The sequence below is a fragment of the Lutjanus erythropterus genome, chromosome 7 (genome assembly GCF_056507025.1).
Source record: "Lutjanus erythropterus isolate fLutEry1 chromosome 7, fLutEry1.hap2, whole genome shotgun sequence".
NCBI lineage: Eukaryota > Metazoa > Chordata > Actinopteri > Lutjaniformes > Lutjanidae > Lutjanus > Lutjanus erythropterus.
The window spans coordinates 17,084,938-17,103,862 of record NC_139323.1 but is presented as its reverse complement, the minus strand read 5'-3'; the positions used below and the strand labels follow the sequence as shown (position 1 = coordinate 17,103,862).

Below are 18,925 nucleotides of genomic sequence, written 5' to 3'. Positions count from 1 at the left end.
TCCCAATACAAGAATGACCGTCCTGTGTCCTCCCGTCCTCAAGAGACTGTACTCCCAAATCGAACTTGCTAAGTCCGAACTGCCAAGTCCATAAGTCCAAACTTGGCGTACTTGGTATTGAGAAACGGCCCCAGTCTGTCAGTCCTTCGCCTTTCCTGATCGGCCCCGGGCTGTAAAAACCCCATGGGTGAAGCGCAAAAAAAAACAGAATGGCGGAGCGGCGTGTGTGTGAGAGGAGAGGAGAGACTGGGCTGGAGCATACACCAGCCGCTCCGCTTTCACCCGTGGGGTGTTTGCAGCTCGGCCAGTCAAGAAGAGATCGGTCGGCCAGCCAGCCTGCCTGCCTGGTCTTCAGGTCTGGAGAGACACAGTGTCATGCTACTGCCGCCAAATAACCATAACCTCTTTTATTTTGTAATTTTGCTTCAAATTAGCATTTGCATCATGATCACATCACTTATGTGCTATAGCTAACTATAAATTATCGTGTGAATGACATGATAATGACGGTTTTAGTTAGCTGCCTTGGCTAATGTTAGCTAACAATAGCATTAGCCTAGTTATCTCCAGAGATGTTTGTAATATCTATGTTCAGAAAAAAAATTGTCCTGCCAAAAATTTAGTTGTAAGTAATGAAATTGTAGCTGACAATTGAAAGACTTTGAACAACTTACCAAGGGACCCAGAAAATGTTGTTTTCTTCCCAAGTTCTTGTCCACGCGGTTTCTGGAAACTTCTCTTGTACTGCTCTACTGCGCAAGTGCTCTGCTGAGCCTCTGTGTTCATTCAAGGAACAGAATGTCCAGTTTACTCAAATGAACTTAGTTTTAAACCTCCTTAAGGAAAAATGAGTACATACTTACATTCCATGAGTTAAATCAACAGGATAGGGACAGATAAGTAAAGTACATTATTATGATTTAAGTAAGCATAGCTATTGAGTGTGATGTTTGACATTTTGTGGCAATCAATAACAAGCCTTCAAAATGAACAACATTGAATATCAGGGCTCTAAGAAACAGAGTATTTCTATGTTGTGATATTGTTACTTTTTCTACTGAAGTAAAAGGTTGGAGAACTTCCTCCACCACTGTGTATGTAAGCAGCCCGCAGGTAAACATTTTCATCAAAAATTATATTAACGATTATTAGTGTAGCTTTCAGTGAACAACTCGCCCAGTTCTGGGAGGACTAAAAGATTGTTTTACTCAGTTTCATTAAGACTTAATATATATAGATAATTAATGAGAATTATCTCTACCTCAGTTACAACATTACATTGCTGCTTACATGTATCAATAAAACTAATCATATAATATATAATAATATAACTCTCTTGGGTACCATTTGGCATGATGAGTATTTTTATTTCTGATCCTTTAAGTGCATTTAGCTAATAATAGTTATGTACTTTTACTTAAACACAATTTTGAACTTACCACTTTTTAATTTTACCTATTACTGCTTTTTTAAAAATTAGGATCTTAAAAAACTTCTGCTGCCTGTGCTTAATTATTAAAAAGTTTATACTGAATATTCCTGTAATGTTCACAACTTACATTATAACAGTCATCATCATCATCATCATCATCATAACATTACATTCTTCTTCTTACTGTTTATGCACTTGTACAAGCAAAGTTTCAGAGTGGATTCAATCAAATCAAACGGTTTTATTGGCACGGGAAACAGATGTTTACATTATCAAAGCAGCTTTGAAATAAAAAGAAAAGATATATATCTATTTAATATATGTCTACATATACAGAAAAAGACTCAAAATAAAAGAGAAAACTTTTTTAAAGTAGATTTTTACAGATAGATATAGATTTTTCACTAAACTCAGACTCTGAGGTCACACTTCATATAGTTTTATCAGTTGTTGACTCCCCAGATAATCACTGATCAGCTGATCATGTGTTGTGGTCCACATGTGTTGCAGCAGGATCTTTACATTCAGCTGATCCTTGTGACATTGATTGTGTCTGATCTGTCAATACTTAATCAAACGGTGTATCTGTCCGCTCTGTGCGGGACATCTGTCCTCAGACACATTTTTATGACTGTCCTCACCGTCCCATTGTGCACTGCGGTGAAGACTGCTCTGCAGGTTGTGTATATGTGTGTGTGTGTGTGTGTGTTTGGGGGGGGTGCAGCTTGTGCGTGATGATGATGATGATGATGATGATGCGTGTGACGCCACGGGCAGCAGCAGCTCGGCGGAGCAGACAGGACCCGGGCTGAGCAGCAGCAGCAGCAGCAGCAGCAGCATCCGCACAAAGGGAGCTCTGTCAGTGCTGCTCGAAGCTCTCCTCTGCGCTCCTCTCCTCTCCGCTCCTCTCCTCCAGGCTCTGAGATGCTCCGGCTCGGCGGCAGGATGTGCGGCTTGTCGGCCCTGCTCTCCGTGCTTCTCGCTGGGCTCGCTGCGGCGGTGTCCTCGGATCTGTTTGATAACCAACTGGGCGACATCAATTACTGCAAGAAGCAATGCCAGCTCACCATCAAAAACAAAAGCCCTGCTAAAGTAAGTTATTCCATCCTGTGTGTGTGTGTGTGTGTGTGCTGTAGCGTAGGCAGCTGTCTCTGCAGAAAGCGCATTATCAGCAGCGAGCTGACAGCTACATCCTGCTGCTGCTGCTGTCCGACATTTCAGCGCCTGCAGCGATGAACAGACTTACACAACATACTCAGCATTAAAAGACCATGTTTAGATGAAAAAACACTAAATAAGATTAGGTTTGGTTTGTGCGTAATGATGCTTGCTCTGATTTTTTCGTTGCATCCCCTTGGATGCTGCTACGGCGCACATTAGGCCGAAAATGGATGCAGCTCATTTTCTTCTGCACCTTAAAGACTCGTCCAAGAAGTGAACTGCATCTCAGATCAACTGCGCCAATAATTGATCACTTCTTAATCCGCAATTAACATCGGCCAGGACAAATTCAGGCTATACATGGGCAGGCTAAACATGGAGGATCAGCCAGACTATTGTGAACCATGAGGCAATTACCTTTTATTGACAGTTTACATAGCATAGGCGAGGCCTGACTGGATCCTAGCAGGATGATGGCTGTGAGTTTCTGTGCTTTGGACCCTTAGATTTCCAGTGTCGGACGTTATTTTTCCTCCTCCTCCGATCACCCCCACCTCCTCCTCCTCCTCCTCAGCTGCCTTCAGGTGTGGTTCAGGAGTCCTGCAGGGCAGGAGGAGCAGAGCTGCAGTCACCTGCTTTGAAGATTGTGATAGAAAACAGGGATCTCGTGCATATATGTTGAGTTTAAGGCTGTCATGCTTGATGTTATAACTATAGAGATGTTAAATAAGCAGTTAAACTATAAGGAGCAGCTTCATGGTTTTGGGATAAACACCCCTCTCTGCCTCTTGTGAATAAACAGGGAAACGCAGTGAGGATGATGACAAGCACAAGGCTGTAATAAACCGTCCATGGTCGCGGTCAGAGAATCTCTTTGTCTCTCCTGTTCGCTGAGAGGTCACCAGAGGGCGCTGTTCCCTCACTTCAAAGCCAGAATTAAGGCAGTAAGACAAGAGGAAGTGCAGTAATGTGCATCTTCCTCTGTTTTATGCAACTGGCTCATTAACACCAGTGACTGAAAGCTTCTTATCAACTGTTTGTGACAGGCTATAATACAACGGCTGCAGCGTGTCATTGGGAGATGCCATAACTCATCTTTGTCATATATATTCTAACAAGGTTATGTTGAGTTTATCCAAGAGTGCAGGGGACATCTCTAATTTTGTATCTCCCTCCTTGTCTCTTCCCTCTGTCTGCCTGGTAGGACTCCATAATGAACGCCTGTCACCGTGGCTGTCGTCTCTACTCCATCTGCCAGTTTGTCAATGGCAACGCCGGCTTTAACACCAGCAGGGAGGAGTGTCAGGGAGGTGAGTCAGTGTGTCAGTCTGTTTGTTGGACTGTTCGATTCTAAATCTAAATGTAGTCAGTATCATTCATGCAAACCAAGGTGGAATAATTCTGGGCTGCCTTAAAATTTTAAGTTGATTGAATCTGAAAAGAAAAGTTGATGTAATTTTGTTCTGATCAAAACAAAATACCTTTTCTAGTTAAATTAAGTCAAGAGTTTGTTAATTCTTACTTCAGAACTTCCAGCTGCTCTTGTTGGATCTACACTGTAACAATAAACAATTTGTTTTAACTTAAAAAAAAAAGTTTAAAAAGTTAGTGTTTGTGTTGCCTTAAAATATTAAGTTGACTGAATTTGAAAAGTTGAGTTATTTTTGTAATGATTAAAAATAAATATATTTTTCTAGTTAAAATAGACTTCACCTGTACTTGAGAAATCAAGTTCTATAAACTCAAGATATTAAATTGAACCAATAACTCCTCAGTCACACTGACAAACATTGCAAACAGATTTGATTGTATTTAAAAATTTCTCAGTTTGAAGAGTTAGTTCTTCCTTTTTTCCACTCCAGAGAGTTTTAACTCTTGAACAGTGCATGCTGACAAATCTGCTAATATGCCGATCATGTTTCTTTAGAAACTTAATTTAATGAGTTGATTGAACTCTATACATTCATTCAACTCATCATTTAAAGTCAAAAGACTTCAAGTTTGAAGAACTCATGTTTTTAAGTTCTGAAGTGTTCTGAAAATAAATACTTGAAGTTTTAATTAAATTAAATTGAATAAGTAAATACAATGAATTAACAAAACTTGTATATTTACATTAAGTTAATGAGAAATAATCACTTCTAAGATTCCTGTATGTTTGTTTTACAATGTATAATGAAGCATCATGTGCAGGTTTAACTTCTTATTCTTGTAATTTCTGCTTGATTACAGTGGCTTCTTTTTGTCCTTTTGATATGACAGGAAATCACGTTTACTCTTTCCACCTAGGGCTAAATACACTGCGTTCTCCTTTGGCAGTTGGACTGAATGTAAGATTATTTCAGGTAGAATCAAAAAAGATATGTAAATTCTGGGGCTGAAAGACAAAAGCAGGCAGCAGCTACATTACATTCACACGGATTGTCAGACTGACATCTCTTCAGCATTAAAATGTTGAACACGGCTCTGCTAAATATTGCATTGTTTCCTAAAAGCTGGCAGGCTCAGTGGGTATTTTCTGGGTGTTTGAGGCTCTTCGCCCTGTTTGAACTGCTGTATTGGAAATCAATGATGTGATTTGCCGTCCAGACAGCAGATGCCCCGTCGCCCCCTGTTTCAATAACGGCAACGTGGAGTGAATCGTCTCCGTGGGGGCCAACAGATACATCTCCCTCACATCTTTATCTTTCTTCCCACATAAACAGCCTGCACCTGATTTATTTCTTCTTGTCTTATACCCAACTGACTGTAGTGCTGCATGCCCACTCACTTTTGTGCTTCCTCTCTCTTTTTGCGCCCCCTCTTCTTCTCTTCCTTTATTTGTACCATCATGCTTCTTCTTTCATACTTCACAACCGTCCCCTCCTCTCTCTCACCAGCCTGCCAGGAGGCATATATCAAGCTGCTGGAGCAGGAGGCCTGCAGCACCGGCTGTGCCAGCCAACCCTCTGAACCTGAGATCAAGAGGAGGAAGGTGAGAAAGCTCTACAGTCAATGGCTGCACACGCAAATACTGTAAAAGCCAAAGTCACTCAGGATGTCTGAATATTAATATCACTACTAAGAACACAAGCGTGTACATGTACTGAAACACAAACACAGTCAACACTTTCCTTCTCTCTCTTCTGCAGCTCAGAGCCATGACTCTCCGCCCTAAGCCCCCCTCTGTGATGGAGGCTGTGTCCAGTTGGTGCAATGACATTGTCAGCTCTGCTCAGAGCTTCATCTCCTCCACCTGGACCTTCTACTTGCAGGCTGATGATGGCAAGGTTGTGGTTTTTCAGGTAAGACCCGACTAAGTTTCTGTCCGGGACAGGCAGGAACTGCATTTTGGGGCTCCAGCAGAGGTCACTCTCCTGCATCACAAAAAAGCATTTATCTCTGATCTGTTCACTCTTGATTTAAAGCCCCCCTCCACTCCAAAATATTTTTCCTTCTTGTTTGGATGGATGAGTTGGATGTTTGAGCTTCACTGTGCAGAGTGACGCATGTGCAGAGTTTGACACTAGAGGGATGTTGTCACATTCATCTGATGAAAGTGGAAAGTTTGATGTTCAGGGATGGGTCAACAAGCATGATTTGTGATATCACAATTAGTTTGGAGGTCAATTTTGGTGAAATTTGCAAATTATAAGAGTTAAAGTGATGTAGTAGCTCTAAGCACAGTGCCAGTGCACATACAAAAGGTAGAAAACACCTGTTGTCTGGTAGGAACACTTTAGAAATAAAAAAAAAAAATTGAACAAACAAGTCAGACACGCATTATTGTTCCAAACAGATTTTTTGTATATATGTTTTTTTTCTACAGTTTGTGTTTTCTTTGATTTTATACATAAATGATTTCTTTTCACATTTGCTAGATGCGATGTGTTTTTGTGTTTCTGGCAGCAGCAGCTGTTTGCTTGTCATAATAACTGAAGAAAAAACTATGCAGTTGGGATTCCTGAACTGAAAAAGAAAAATGTGGGGTGTTGTGTTGTGTAGTACAGAAACACAGCAGCAAAGTCAGTTTAAGTATCGTGTGTTGTGAGTCCTCTTCCTGTTTTGGTTGAATCTTAAGCTCATCCAACACACTTAATATTAAATTCTATCAATTAACAAATGCAAAGAAAAGCACAGAATACATCAGTTTACTCTGTTAGTATATTTATTTTTCTAAAGTATATGTCTATGTTGCATGAATCAGAATTAATTTAAGAATCATATGTTCGTCTCTAAATGAACCATCCTCATACACTGTGTAATGGCCCACTGAGTCACCATGATGGTGTAAAATTATAAAGTTAATATCTACAAAGCTTTTTCATGTCGTATGTTTTTAATTGGAGGTTAAAAGCAAGCCGGTAGACTTTATGGATTATTGGCTGAGCTAACCTCTGTTTCCTGTTAAGACAGTGAAATATATCCTTTCCTATATGGTGCTATGGAGTTTGGTTAGCTGCCAAAAACAACTCACAGCCCGTTTTAGAGTCGGTGCATCTGTGAAGGTTGAGTGAACAAGGGCACACAGCAGGGTGGGGACAAGGTGGTTGAATTCATTCATTTCAGCACTTTAATTGTTTATAAATGTCCTTTTAAATTATGTCACACGCCTTCAGCAACATGCATATTTGATAACCGGCAGGCCAGGCTGGCTGTGCTGAACGCGCCTCTCGACGGCAATGCACTGCAAAATTTAAAATATACTGGACTGCGCTGAAGAATAAAGTTCTGGCTCTGACAAATAAATATGCAGAAGTTATTTCTGGAACTGAAAACAGATGAAGTGAATGGAGCTAACACACTCGTTGTTCATGCCGCAGCATGATTACCCCCACCAAGGAAGGAGGTTATATTTTGTTCCTGTTGGTTTGTCTGTTTTGTTGATGAACTTGAAAACTGTGAACTGAGTTTGACATTTGGAAAGTTTCTACAGTGATTTTAACTACTGATGAAATATTTACTTCAGGATGGATGCTCATTTCTCTTAGTGTGATGAAAAAAGAAGATCCTGGAAGCCATTATAACGAGAAACCTCTAAATAATGACTCAATACAATGAGTATCTCATTAACTCGTGACTTAGTATCTGAATTATAACTCATTATTTTGAAATAAAAACTCATTATTTTAAGATACTAACTCATTATTTTGACATACTAAGGCATTATTTTCAGATGCTAAATTGTTATTTTGAGAAAGTTTGTCAGTATTTTGAGATACTAAATCATTATTTTGATATACCAAGTCATTATTTTTAGATACTAAGTAATTATTTTGCCATACAAATTCTTTATTTTGAGCAAGTTCCTCATTTTAATGCCTTACAGGATATATTTCTTTAATCACATTGGTGTAAATTGGCTTTTATACTTTAGTCCCCCATGATAGTCTGCCACTTTATGCATTTTCATACTGATCTTGATCCAGATTAAATATTTCTTCACATTTTCCATTATTGAAATAGCAAATTTAGAGGTTTGTGCAGCCTTGGCAGTAGTGTGAACTTGCTGATCTCAGAGGGCTTACTAGTCAAACTTTAATGTATTGCTAGGGTCAATGCCGTAAACCACCTATACATTAAAGCTATAATAAGATTTGGTTTGTCTAACCACCAGACTACCCAACCATATCCTCTCAGAAAGCCGGTCAGAAACCTGCAGCCTTGTCAGGGGTTTTCCCGTTTGGATAATGTCACTTTGATAGCATTTTTAGCTCCATAATTAAAGGGCTCAGTGGGAAATGATAGTATTTATACACCCTAACGCACACAGAACGGCTTCTGTATTATAACAGAGACATCTTTTATATGGTGAAATTCGCGATTAGGTATAAGCAGCTGTGTGCCAACTAACCCCGTATAGAGATGCAGCAGCCACAGAACATGAAATTACCGACATTTCTTTTGGACTTGGTGATGGATGTTTGCTCTTTAAGGCAGTGACATGCGGGCTGAAGCGGCAAGGGGAAGCCAGGCTCCACGGGGCTGTGAGAAGAATATCAGGCCTGTGTTTAGTGGGCAGCTGGCAAACCGCCACTGACTTGACAGATTGACTGTCCGAGTGTTGAAACAACAGAAAAAGTCCAGCTAAGTTGAGGAACAGCAGAGAGAGGGGGAGCCAAGGCTGCCTGCAGTATAAATTATGGGCTGTCCATAATGAGCTGTCTATATCTGTGTGTGTTTGTGTGAGAATAACTAGTTGTGTGGAGCCTCAAGCATCACAAAAAGAATCAGACAACTACCAGTGATCCGTCATGGCAGCAGTTAGTTCACATTATAAGGGTGGAGTAAAGTCACGGTTGGGTCACAACTGAGGCTTGTCCCCAGGGAAGGAAAGAATAAAGAAAACCTGTAATCATGAGGAAATATTGGTAAAACACAGCCCTTTTCCTCAGTCATTCCCATCTCACCACCCGTGTGTTATTTTGACCAATCAGCCCATGGTAGCGCGACAGTGCGAGAGCGTTCGGGACAAAAGTGAGTCCATTAAAGACTTCCTCCAACTGAGCTGTGGTTCTGCGAGCGAGCTGGCCTGCAGAACAAATTGAAATTGGTGTGAGGCTGAATACAAAGGGAGAAGTCACTACCCCATTTCTTCTTGACAATTGCATTAGTCATTCTGCCCGAATGAATTTTGAAGAAACAAAAAGGCCGAAGAGAACGGAGAGAACCAGTGAAATAATGGTGTTTGAAGGAGGCGTGACTTTGTAACTTGTGATGCTGCACTGAAATGGAAGTCAGTGTATTTTGTCAGTTTAGTTGACTCATCCAGGCACAAGAGACGTTAACTGACATCACATACAGTATGCATGTGTGATAAGGCTGGTAATATATTATTATATCTTTCTTTGTGTCATCAAATACCATGAAAAGGCCAAAACCAACAGTATGTCAGTCAAATTTCTTCTTCTTTCCTTCTGACTGCTCTGTGTCTGTTGCTCTCAGCAAGAAGCCCATGAGTTCCTGCTGAGGACATGAATATTTAAAAATAGGTCACAAATATGCTTTTTCATTTTTAAGTAAGGCTCAGTGAAACAGCTGGGCACCATAGTTTTTAGCTAACCTTAGTCAAACCGGATAAGCTGTGCATAATGTCTGGGACGGTTTTCAGTTGCAGATTAATACACGTTCGATGTACTTGTGAGGATTTATGGTGGCAGGATGTATGGAGGATGTATGTGGGACTGACTCAAAATAAACTACAGAGCCCACGTTCATTTTAAGATGTCACTCAGAACAATGATGTGGCTCACTGATACGTTCTCAGTAGAATTTGGAAAACAATGGCATGGAGTAAGACAATACTACAATACTTGTTTAAATGCATATGTATTATATATATGTATATGGCAGGCTGGAGTAAAACCCACAGTTGCTACATATGTTGACACTAAGAAAAGGAGACACTATACCCTTTACATTTGACAGTCTTCCTCTGACTTTACGCACCCAAAGGAAATTAAAAAAAAAAAACTCCACATGGGAGTGCTGTGGTTAAAGTTAAGATCCTAGGCCTCTAGTTCACAGACCGTTACTTTGACACTAATCATTCATTCAGTCAGTCATTATTTGTCAGTATTTGCCAAATGAACCATAAGTACTTTTGTTTGATTTTTGATTAGCAATAAACCCAGCCATTGAGGCTTCAGACACACTTTGTAACCATTTCATCCTTACTGTATGGTGGCACATGGAAGAAGTTAGGCTTCGGGACTCTCTCTGAAAGCCCTGAAAGCTGTCTGCCAGAAGGCCTTTCCTGGCAAAGGCTTTAGGAAGTATAAAGAACATCAGGAGCGGGCTGTAGTGGATGATTGGGTTTAGAAACGTCCACCCAGAAGACAGAGGTTTGACTTTTTTAGACTTAGTTGACTTATTCTCCTAAAATCAGTTTCTGTTTCTGCAGTTTGGTTGGATTTAGGCAACAAAACATCTTGGTTATGTTTAGATGTAAATGTATTTATTGATCTCATAATTTCATGGTTTGGGTTAAAATAGACAGTTAACCACATGTTAGAAAAACCCTTTCTGCCAGAAAGATTTGAAAGCTTACTTCTCCCATGTGCACAAATATGTTAACAGCCCTCAATATGACCCATGTAGAACCAAAGCGGTGTTTATAATTGTGATAAAGAGTTAGTCAGAGTTCTTTTATGAGGGCTGATATCAGTACTCAATACCTTTAAGGTAATAACTGAAATATCCCAGTACAGAGAAGTGCCAAAACTTCTCCACTCAAACCTGCATTCAATCCTTTTCATAGAGAAAATCTAGAAAAAAAATGCATAAAATGTGGAAAGATTGCTTCAGGAAAATTGGGAATATGAACAACATGATAAAGCACATCAAGCATGGAGACAATGATAAAGTGGACACCTGCACCATTTAAAAAGAAGTACTCTTTTGATATTGGTATTGTATTTTTTTAAACAATACCCAGCCCTATCTTTTACATAACATGTTTACATATTTTTTTTTTACCCTAAAAGAAGAGGTGGAGCTATAGTCACAAAAATCAGAGAAGTGAGATTCTGTCTAATTGTATCCACCACCCGTCAGCCTGAAGCCCTGTCTCTTTATGGCTGAGACGCTTCTGAACTCTCAAACCCCTCATTCTCTCTTTCTCTTTTCTTTGACTCTCCTCTGTCTCTCTGTAAGCCAGAGCACCTTTTTACATCCCCTCTCATAATGCATGACAGATGCAGATCAGGCTCCATTCGTTCTGATGGTTAGATCTCCTCGGTCCGCGGCCAATGAGAATCACCCCCCTCACATCTACCCAAACCTTCACACTGATACTGCATCTGGTTTCAATGCACTCTGTCAGAAAAGATCGCTCGCTAGGGGTAATAAACCGGCTTGTGAAATAACTCTTTTTAACAGAAGACGTTTGAAGGATTGTAAATGTTTTGGGAAGCAAACTAACCAGCCATGTCTCCACAGTCAACTACAGTTTGTTATTCTGGACAAGTGAGGAGAATCGTCCAATAGAAAACGGATCAATCATTTCCAAAGTAAAGGAATGAGAATGACTGAAACAGAGAATGTATTTAGCTGGTTTCACATTCTAGTGTAAGACACAGCGAGAGGTTTCAACGTTCATTGATCCACTTAGTGTCAGAATCAATAAATCCTGGGCGGTTGATGCTACTGCAGTGGGCCGTACCATACTCATACTGTGTGTGTGTTGTTGCTGAGGCCAGCAATAGTATTGTTACAGGCGGCTACAGCTGCTGTTGTAGTGGAGGGAGGGTCAGCAGTGGGGAACCAAAATCCTCTTTTAATGAGTTCTCCAGGGGAACCAGAAACACCGTGCACATAATGAAACGCACAAGAGTGCAAACACTGACAGCGGCAGGATGTGCGCGTATATGCGTAGCAGTTGTTTTAAAAGCCATTTTTCAGTTCAGTTCAGTCCCAGTTCAAGAGGTTTAACTAAACTGATTTGGGTGGGTGAGGATGATACTGTGAGAGACACACGGGCATGTTGAGCGAACACGAACAAAGGATGGAAACTGTTTGTTTCAAGGCAGTTTTGGATTGTTTTACAACATAGTGAATGCTCAAAATGAGATAAAACAATAATTTTGCTTTTGTGTTAGATTGTGATCCAGCAGACATTGTTTTACCCTGAACAGAAAATTAAATTCAGATGGTTTAGTTAAAAAAAAAAAGTACACTATCAAACTGTGGCTGTCTCCCATTTATACCACCTTTAGCTGGTGTTAAAATTAATTTCTTTTCTCTGTTTTGTCATATAATTTGCCCACCTTGACATGATTTAGGGCTTTTTTTTATTATCAGGGCTGTGGACATGAGCCATTTTCTTCATGTCAGGTATATTGATATGAGATAGCAGTGTAAACACAGGTGTTAGAGATGATACTAATTAAGATCCCACTTTGTTTAGTGTGATAGAGCCTTTCCAGTGAGCCAACATGCAAAACAGCACCCTGACTCTGTTTGACCTGAATGGAACTGAACCTTAATTAGTATCATTAGTAACACCTGTGTTTACCTACTATCTAATTTCAAAATCACTGCTGTAAAAAGGCCTGTCCTGACCTCCGACCTTTCAGTGGTGCAAACAAAAAAAGAGAAATTTTGGTTATACTTTATTTAGAATATGCACATTTTAACCAAAGTATCAAGTTTTAGCGCTTTACATCAAGTCAACTTGTCCAGTCTTATTGATCCTAATGCAACACGTCATTTCCACTTAAGTCAATGACTGTTGATCAAATATGTCAAATAATCAACAAAATATTTTAAAGATTGATGCCACTCCCAAGTCTGAAGGAATAATATTAAGCTAGAGCCAGGAACTGATTTGCCTAGCTTAGCATTAAGACTTGAAACAGTGAAATAGCCAACCTGGCTTTGTCTGGAGGAATTAGAATCAACCTACCAGCAAGTCGCTGTTAGTTAAACCCAATAGTTGACTAGTTATCACAGGTTTGTTATATTAATTTAATTATTTAAATATATTTTTTGGGGTATGGAGAAAACCACCTGTTAGATGCTAAAGGCAAAGCTGTAATGATTCTGTATGTGTTGGAACAACCAGCGGGGAGACTGAATATTTACTTAATTTATTTCAACAGAATATAACCTTGCTGTTCAAAACACATGCCACTTCTCACAGACATATCAACACTACGGATGACGTGTACTATACATAAATTACTATATACACACACACACACACATCACTCCTCAACCACTTCATGTCTTCTGTCCCCACCTTAAATGGGGAAATGTGCTGCAAGTCTGCTTAGTACTGTACATCAAACTGGCCTCCACTGGTCTCGAAGGCTGTGTCCCAGACTAATAGGGCAGCTGACTGAGCTAACTAGCTAATAGCAGCTGGCGGCACAGACAGCCACAGACTTAAGTGTTATGAGAGAAAAGTTCTGTGTTGCAACAATGAAAACTTGGTCAATTAAGATGTTCCTCACCAACAAATGGTTTCATCAGCTACTAAGGGGCGGCCCTACTAAATAACAACCAAAATCTGGCTAGCTGTTTCCCCTCGCCTCCAGTCTTTATGCTAAGCTAGGCTAAATGCATCCAGCTCTAGCTCCAATTACTGTCCAGACATGAAATTGGTATCAGTCATCTGATCTAAATCCTGGCATGTTTTTCTAAATGTTTATTTATAACCATTTCTTTAAAGCGTATGGTTAAGTTTAGCTGTGTTACATTTGGAAATGCCAAAATTAAATCTTTAGGTTGCCTCTTCTCACATTTCTCATATTTGATTCATCTGCTGTGGTGCCTCCCTCTGTTTATTGTATCTTCCCAGCCAACTATTCTTAGTTGGAGCTCCTCTGTGGTCTGACCTCGCAGTGTTAAACAGATCCTTCTCTGTCAGTTCTCCCGGTGAATTACTGTGGTTTAATTGCAGCCATGATGGCTGACTGTCTTTGTTGTTGTTGTTTTCTCCTTAGAGCCAGCCAGAGATGGAGTACTCTCTGCCTGAGCTGCAGGCTCCTCGATCAAACGTGGCGGACAAACCCTGGCCTCAGGTCCACTCTCACACCCAGAGACCCCACGGTGAGAACATATACACAACAAACACACAGACACACACACACACACACTCTACATGCATACATTTATCAGTGTATGTTGATGCATTATTCTCTTGTTTTGCAGGTGTGAGGGGACATGGTGAGAGGGGAGCATCCAAAGCAGGAGGAAAAGCAAAGCACTCTGTCCAGCACACAGACGACCCTACAGCTGAACACGACTTCCTCGGCTGCATGTCAAGGTGAGCTGGAGTTTAAGTTACCCTTCTGAGAATTAAAGGGTTAAAAGAGAGAACTAATGTTTCCCCGTTAAATACACTTTGTATTACTGCTGATTATTTTTTAAAGCAAACCACAAGTTTCTGAGTCAGATTTTCTTACTTAGAGGAAATTTACTGAAAATGAATTTGCATAGACTTAAAACTTACTTGAGATCCATCTAACTAATTTATCACAACAAAGATCATATCTGCTTTTATTATTTTCAAACTTCTAATATTATCGGGCAGTGCTCAAATCAGTCTACACATCCAACTATATTACGCTGAGATGATATCGTAACTTTAAAAAAACAGACTGAAATGGTTGACTGAGATCTTCTCTCAATCTAATTTAGATAATTTTTATTACCATACTGATATTAAGGAAATTAACACAATAAAAGATATGAAACACTTTGCATGCTTGGAATTTAAGGTAGTTGGGATTTGCAGTAAATGGGATACAACATGCAAAAAAGTCTGGTCTTAAAATTTAACTTTAGTTGCGTTGTCATGTCTCTTTTGTGTCTAACTCTCCAGACGTTCAGGCCTTCCGCGGTGGATTTTGGCAGCCTGTCTCTTCCTGTCCATCATGGTCATGTTGTGGCTCAGCTGTGCCAGCCTCGTCACCGCGCCGGAGCAGCACATCAAGACGCAGGTACAAACACAGAAAAGTAGCTTCACCAATGTAACTAGAAAGAAAGAAAGAAAACTAGAAAGACTCCCGTACACTGTCTTTCATGCGGGGGGTGTGTTGATTGACATCTTCTGATAATAAACTGAATGCAGATAAGTACATCATACAACCCCACTTCAAATAATCTGAACCTTTAAATCAAGGACTAGGTTAGCAGGGCAGCAGCTGTGCGCAAATCATGACAGGAACTGTCAGTGCAACCAACTGATAATTAGTGCAAAAGTCAGCCCAAGATGGAGTTAAGCATTGTAGGTGTAGGTATGTGTCGGTGAACTTGTTTTCTCACTGTTCTCACTTGTTTCCTCTTTGCGTCATTTCAGCTGAGTATCAACGGAGATAAAGAATTTCTGGATAACGCCCACAAAGTCAACCCGTACCACCTGAGTCCTGTGATCGCTGTCGCTGTGAAACAATCAGAGGAGAGTCAGGAGGCTGGGCCTCTGCCGGTGAAAGTTGACCTCAACAAAACCTGCGTTTAGGAAGGACCAATGGGAAAGCCGCTGTCTTGTTTCCCAGGGTAACCATGTTCCGAAATCCTCGGCCCGTCTGTGAAAGAGGTGAAACAAACACATCACGGGACTCACTCAGTCACCCAGAAATTTTTTAAAACATATTTTTAAGAGCATGGCACCCTGCAATCATTTAAAACTATCATCCTGAAACATCTAGCTTGGTCTTGTTGGTCTGATGGCACTTCATTTACTTGTACAGTTCAGATTTCTTCAAGTCCATCCTCAGATTTTCTTTTACGATCAGCCTGCTCATTGATTATTGATAACTCGGCGCTCTCGTCTCGGAGACAAGCAGAGAGGATGGATTACAGCTGAGAGCCCTCATATCGTTTTTCGTGTCTGCCGTGGACGAGAGGAGACAAATGCTGAGATTCATTTTAGATTTAATTTTGCCTCGTTCTCACAGAGAGTTTGGATTAATTGATGGGTTGCTGAGAGCGAGAAAAAGGCATAAAAAAGTGAGAAAGGAAGATGAATGCAAGGTGGGCCAAATACTGCGGGAGACAGATACTGTAGCTCACAGTTTATGATCTGTTTACATAATCAGTATTATGAGCTGTTTAGCGAAAAATTGTATTATGAGGCAGTCTAGAAACTCAAAATCACGTTTTCCCCTAACAAAGGAAAACATTTTTTTTTAGGTGAGGTACACTTTCTCACCAAGTTCAGAGAAACAAAGGTAGTCCCACTTTTTTTTGTTGTAGACTAATGAGACATAACAAGCTGTACTTTATATCAAATTAGACAAAACTGAAATAATATATGATTTATTAGACAGTATTAGACCCTTCCCTTTTTTTTTTTACCCTTATCAGACTTTATTAGAGGGTAATTTGGGACACAATACAACAGAACGAGGCATTGGTCTTGGCTACTCTGCCAATTGCACAGGACCAGCCAAAGGTGTGTCTCAAGTAGCAGATATACAATTTCACTTTAGTTTACAGTATAGTTCTGGTTTACTGTGTCCCTAATGGTCTAATAAACTGTCTAATAATGTCTAATAAAGAACATATTATTTCTAGTTTTTGTTTATTTTAATATGTAAGTACAGCACGTTATGTCATATTAGCTTACGGTAAAATAAAGTGCAACCACAAAGGCTTATTACTTACTCAAAAATCCAAAATAGTGTCTTTTGTCACCTGATTCCTCTGTGTGTCTGCGTATGTTTGGATGTCTGTGTGTGTATGCGTGTGTGTGTGTACATCTACAACAGCCCACATGCATTTATGGTGAACAAATACTAATGAAAAACTGGTCGATTCAAAACTGGAACTGGATTGAAAGCTGGAATAAAACCTTTTATTTATTTTCTCTTCTATTTATTCAGAACCATTGACATGAGTAACCTGTTAAATAGTGTTATTGAAGTGCCATGTACAGTTAAGTCATCATGCAAATGTAATTGCTCTGTATGTAAAATACATTGTAACACAGATTGGGAAGAGACACATAAAGAGAATATTGCACCTATTACTGTATTATTATCATTATTATTATTATGATCATATTATTGCTCTTATATCACTTCAAGAGTTCTTAGCTGTTATATGTGCCATGTGCTTTCTAATAGCTGACTATTTTGTATGTCCTAGGAGCACACACTGAAGGATAATCTCTGTAACAATGTGTAATGCAAAGCTTTTAACATAGACCTTTGTTATTGAGCAGAGTTGCACAGTCTTAGAGAAGATTTTCTGTTTCCCTCTCAGTGCTTTTGATGTCCTGTGACGCTCTCGTTTCATCCCGGCTGTGTAGACAATAAACCGTGCATGCAAGAAGTGACGCTTTGATAGTTTATCTTAACCGCCCGGCCGCCATGCCAGTATGGCAAGCCTCTGCTGTAGACTTGTGATTTTTTGTGTTACTATTTACTGTAAACCTTGAATAGAATGTGTAATGATGAATGACAATAATCCTCATGATTTACAGGAGAGGACTCTTATAATTACAAAGCCATTCAATCAATATCTGTGCTGGTTCAAACTGAAGGTGTATCACAAGGAATATGATATGAATTTCAAACTGTATTGTTTCCTTTTTACTGGTCTGTTTATTTTCAATGAAATGATACTTACAACATGATGAAATAAAGTGTTTTCATTGTAAATAAAAGAGAGTTGAGTGTTTTCCTTTTCATTTTCATTAAAACAGAAGAAGAAATAAATTAATGAATAAATAAGAACACTACCAAGTAAATGGTTCATACTATATATGGAGACCATTTGTGCATTTGTTATAATAAAGTTCAAGTTTATTATGAGCCCAGAGGGCAACTGTTGCCAAGAGCAACACAGCAATAGACAGCACACAGGACAATACAAAAATGAAAATACAAGTCAAACGCACAGCATAACACAAATCTTAAAAGACATAGTTAAACATATATCACAATAAGTTATGACTGAGGGGGAAGTGCATTACAGTGAAGCATTAATACAGTAAAATGCAAGTGCCTACCTATTTAACAAGCTAATGACTGCTGGATTATCAAATAAAAGACTTACTTACTTTTAAAGCACTTTCTTAACAAGGTTACAAAGTGACAGAAAAAGAACAAAAAGAAAAAGAAGACCGAAAGATTTGTAGCTGTAATAATAGTAGGATTGATTTCTAAATTAATATGTAAGAATTAAAAATACACTACATTTCCAAAATTTGTGTACACCGGAACATTTTACTTTTCTTTTAGTACATTGCTATACCAGCTTCTACTCTTCTGATAAGGCTTTCTACAAGATGTCGGGCGAAAAAGGCTCAGTCAGCATGTTAATTCATCCCAAAGGTGCTGGAGGGGGTGGAGGTCAGGGCTTTGTGCAAGCTAGTCAGATACTTCAATGGCAAACCAAGACAACACTTCTTTATGGACCTCACTATGCACAGGGGCCTTGTCATGCTGAAACAACAACAGATCTTCCCCAAATACCAATGAATGCTTGAAAGTACACTATTGTCTAAAACATCACTCGATGTTGTAGCATTAAGATTCTCATTCCCATCCTTTGGAGCTTAAGGGGTTTTCCTCATGCAGACCATAAAAAACAGCCCCAGATACATCCACATAGGTCTGCCTTTGGCCATATAATGTAAGTCGTTCATTTTGTTTTCAGAAACCACTTTACTGCATTTAACACTGATGATTTAAAAATAACATTCCCAACAACCAATCTTAAAAGGATGAAAAAGAGGAAAAGGAAAATCATGGCTGACGCCTCCCACTCAAGTCGCTCTCTTTTCAAAGTCTCTTGGTGGTCTGAAAACATGGACTACTCGTCACCTTCACTCCCATAACCATCATAACCAAAGACACTGAACACACCCTATTCATTCTGTAATATTTAAACACAATATTA

At 39.6% G+C, this 18,925-nt stretch overlaps 1 protein-coding gene across 1 annotated transcript; it reads left to right on the top strand.

Annotated features, from left to right (window-relative positions):
• The first annotated feature begins 2,206 nt into the window (after window positions 1-2,206).
• Window positions 2,207-17,687, top strand: tmem59l (transmembrane protein 59-like). Its single transcript, XM_084722965.1, has 8 exons — window positions 2,207-2,524; window positions 3,798-3,903; window positions 5,473-5,567; window positions 5,725-5,877; window positions 14,020-14,125; window positions 14,228-14,342; window positions 14,901-15,018; window positions 15,378-17,687. The coding sequence occupies exons 1-8, from the start codon at window positions 2,357-2,359 to the stop codon at window positions 15,534-15,536; spliced, it is 1,020 nt and encodes a 339-aa protein (XP_084579091.1). The 5' UTR covers window positions 2,207-2,356; the 3' UTR covers window positions 15,537-17,687.
• Window positions 17,688-18,925: the final 1,238 nt, after the last annotated feature.

Coding starts and splice junctions, on each gene's coding strand:
- tmem59l (XM_084722965.1), top strand. CDS start 2,357: ATGCTCCGGCTCGGCGGCAGGATGTGCGGCTTGTCGGCCCTGCTCTCC. Junction 2,525..3,797: donor AAAACAAAAGCCCTGCTAAA/GTAAGTTATTCC, acceptor TCTGCCTGGTAG/GACTCCATAATGAACGCCTG. Junction 15,019..15,377: donor AGCAGCACATCAAGACGCAG/GTACAAACACAG, acceptor GCGTCATTTCAG/CTGAGTATCAACGGAGATAA.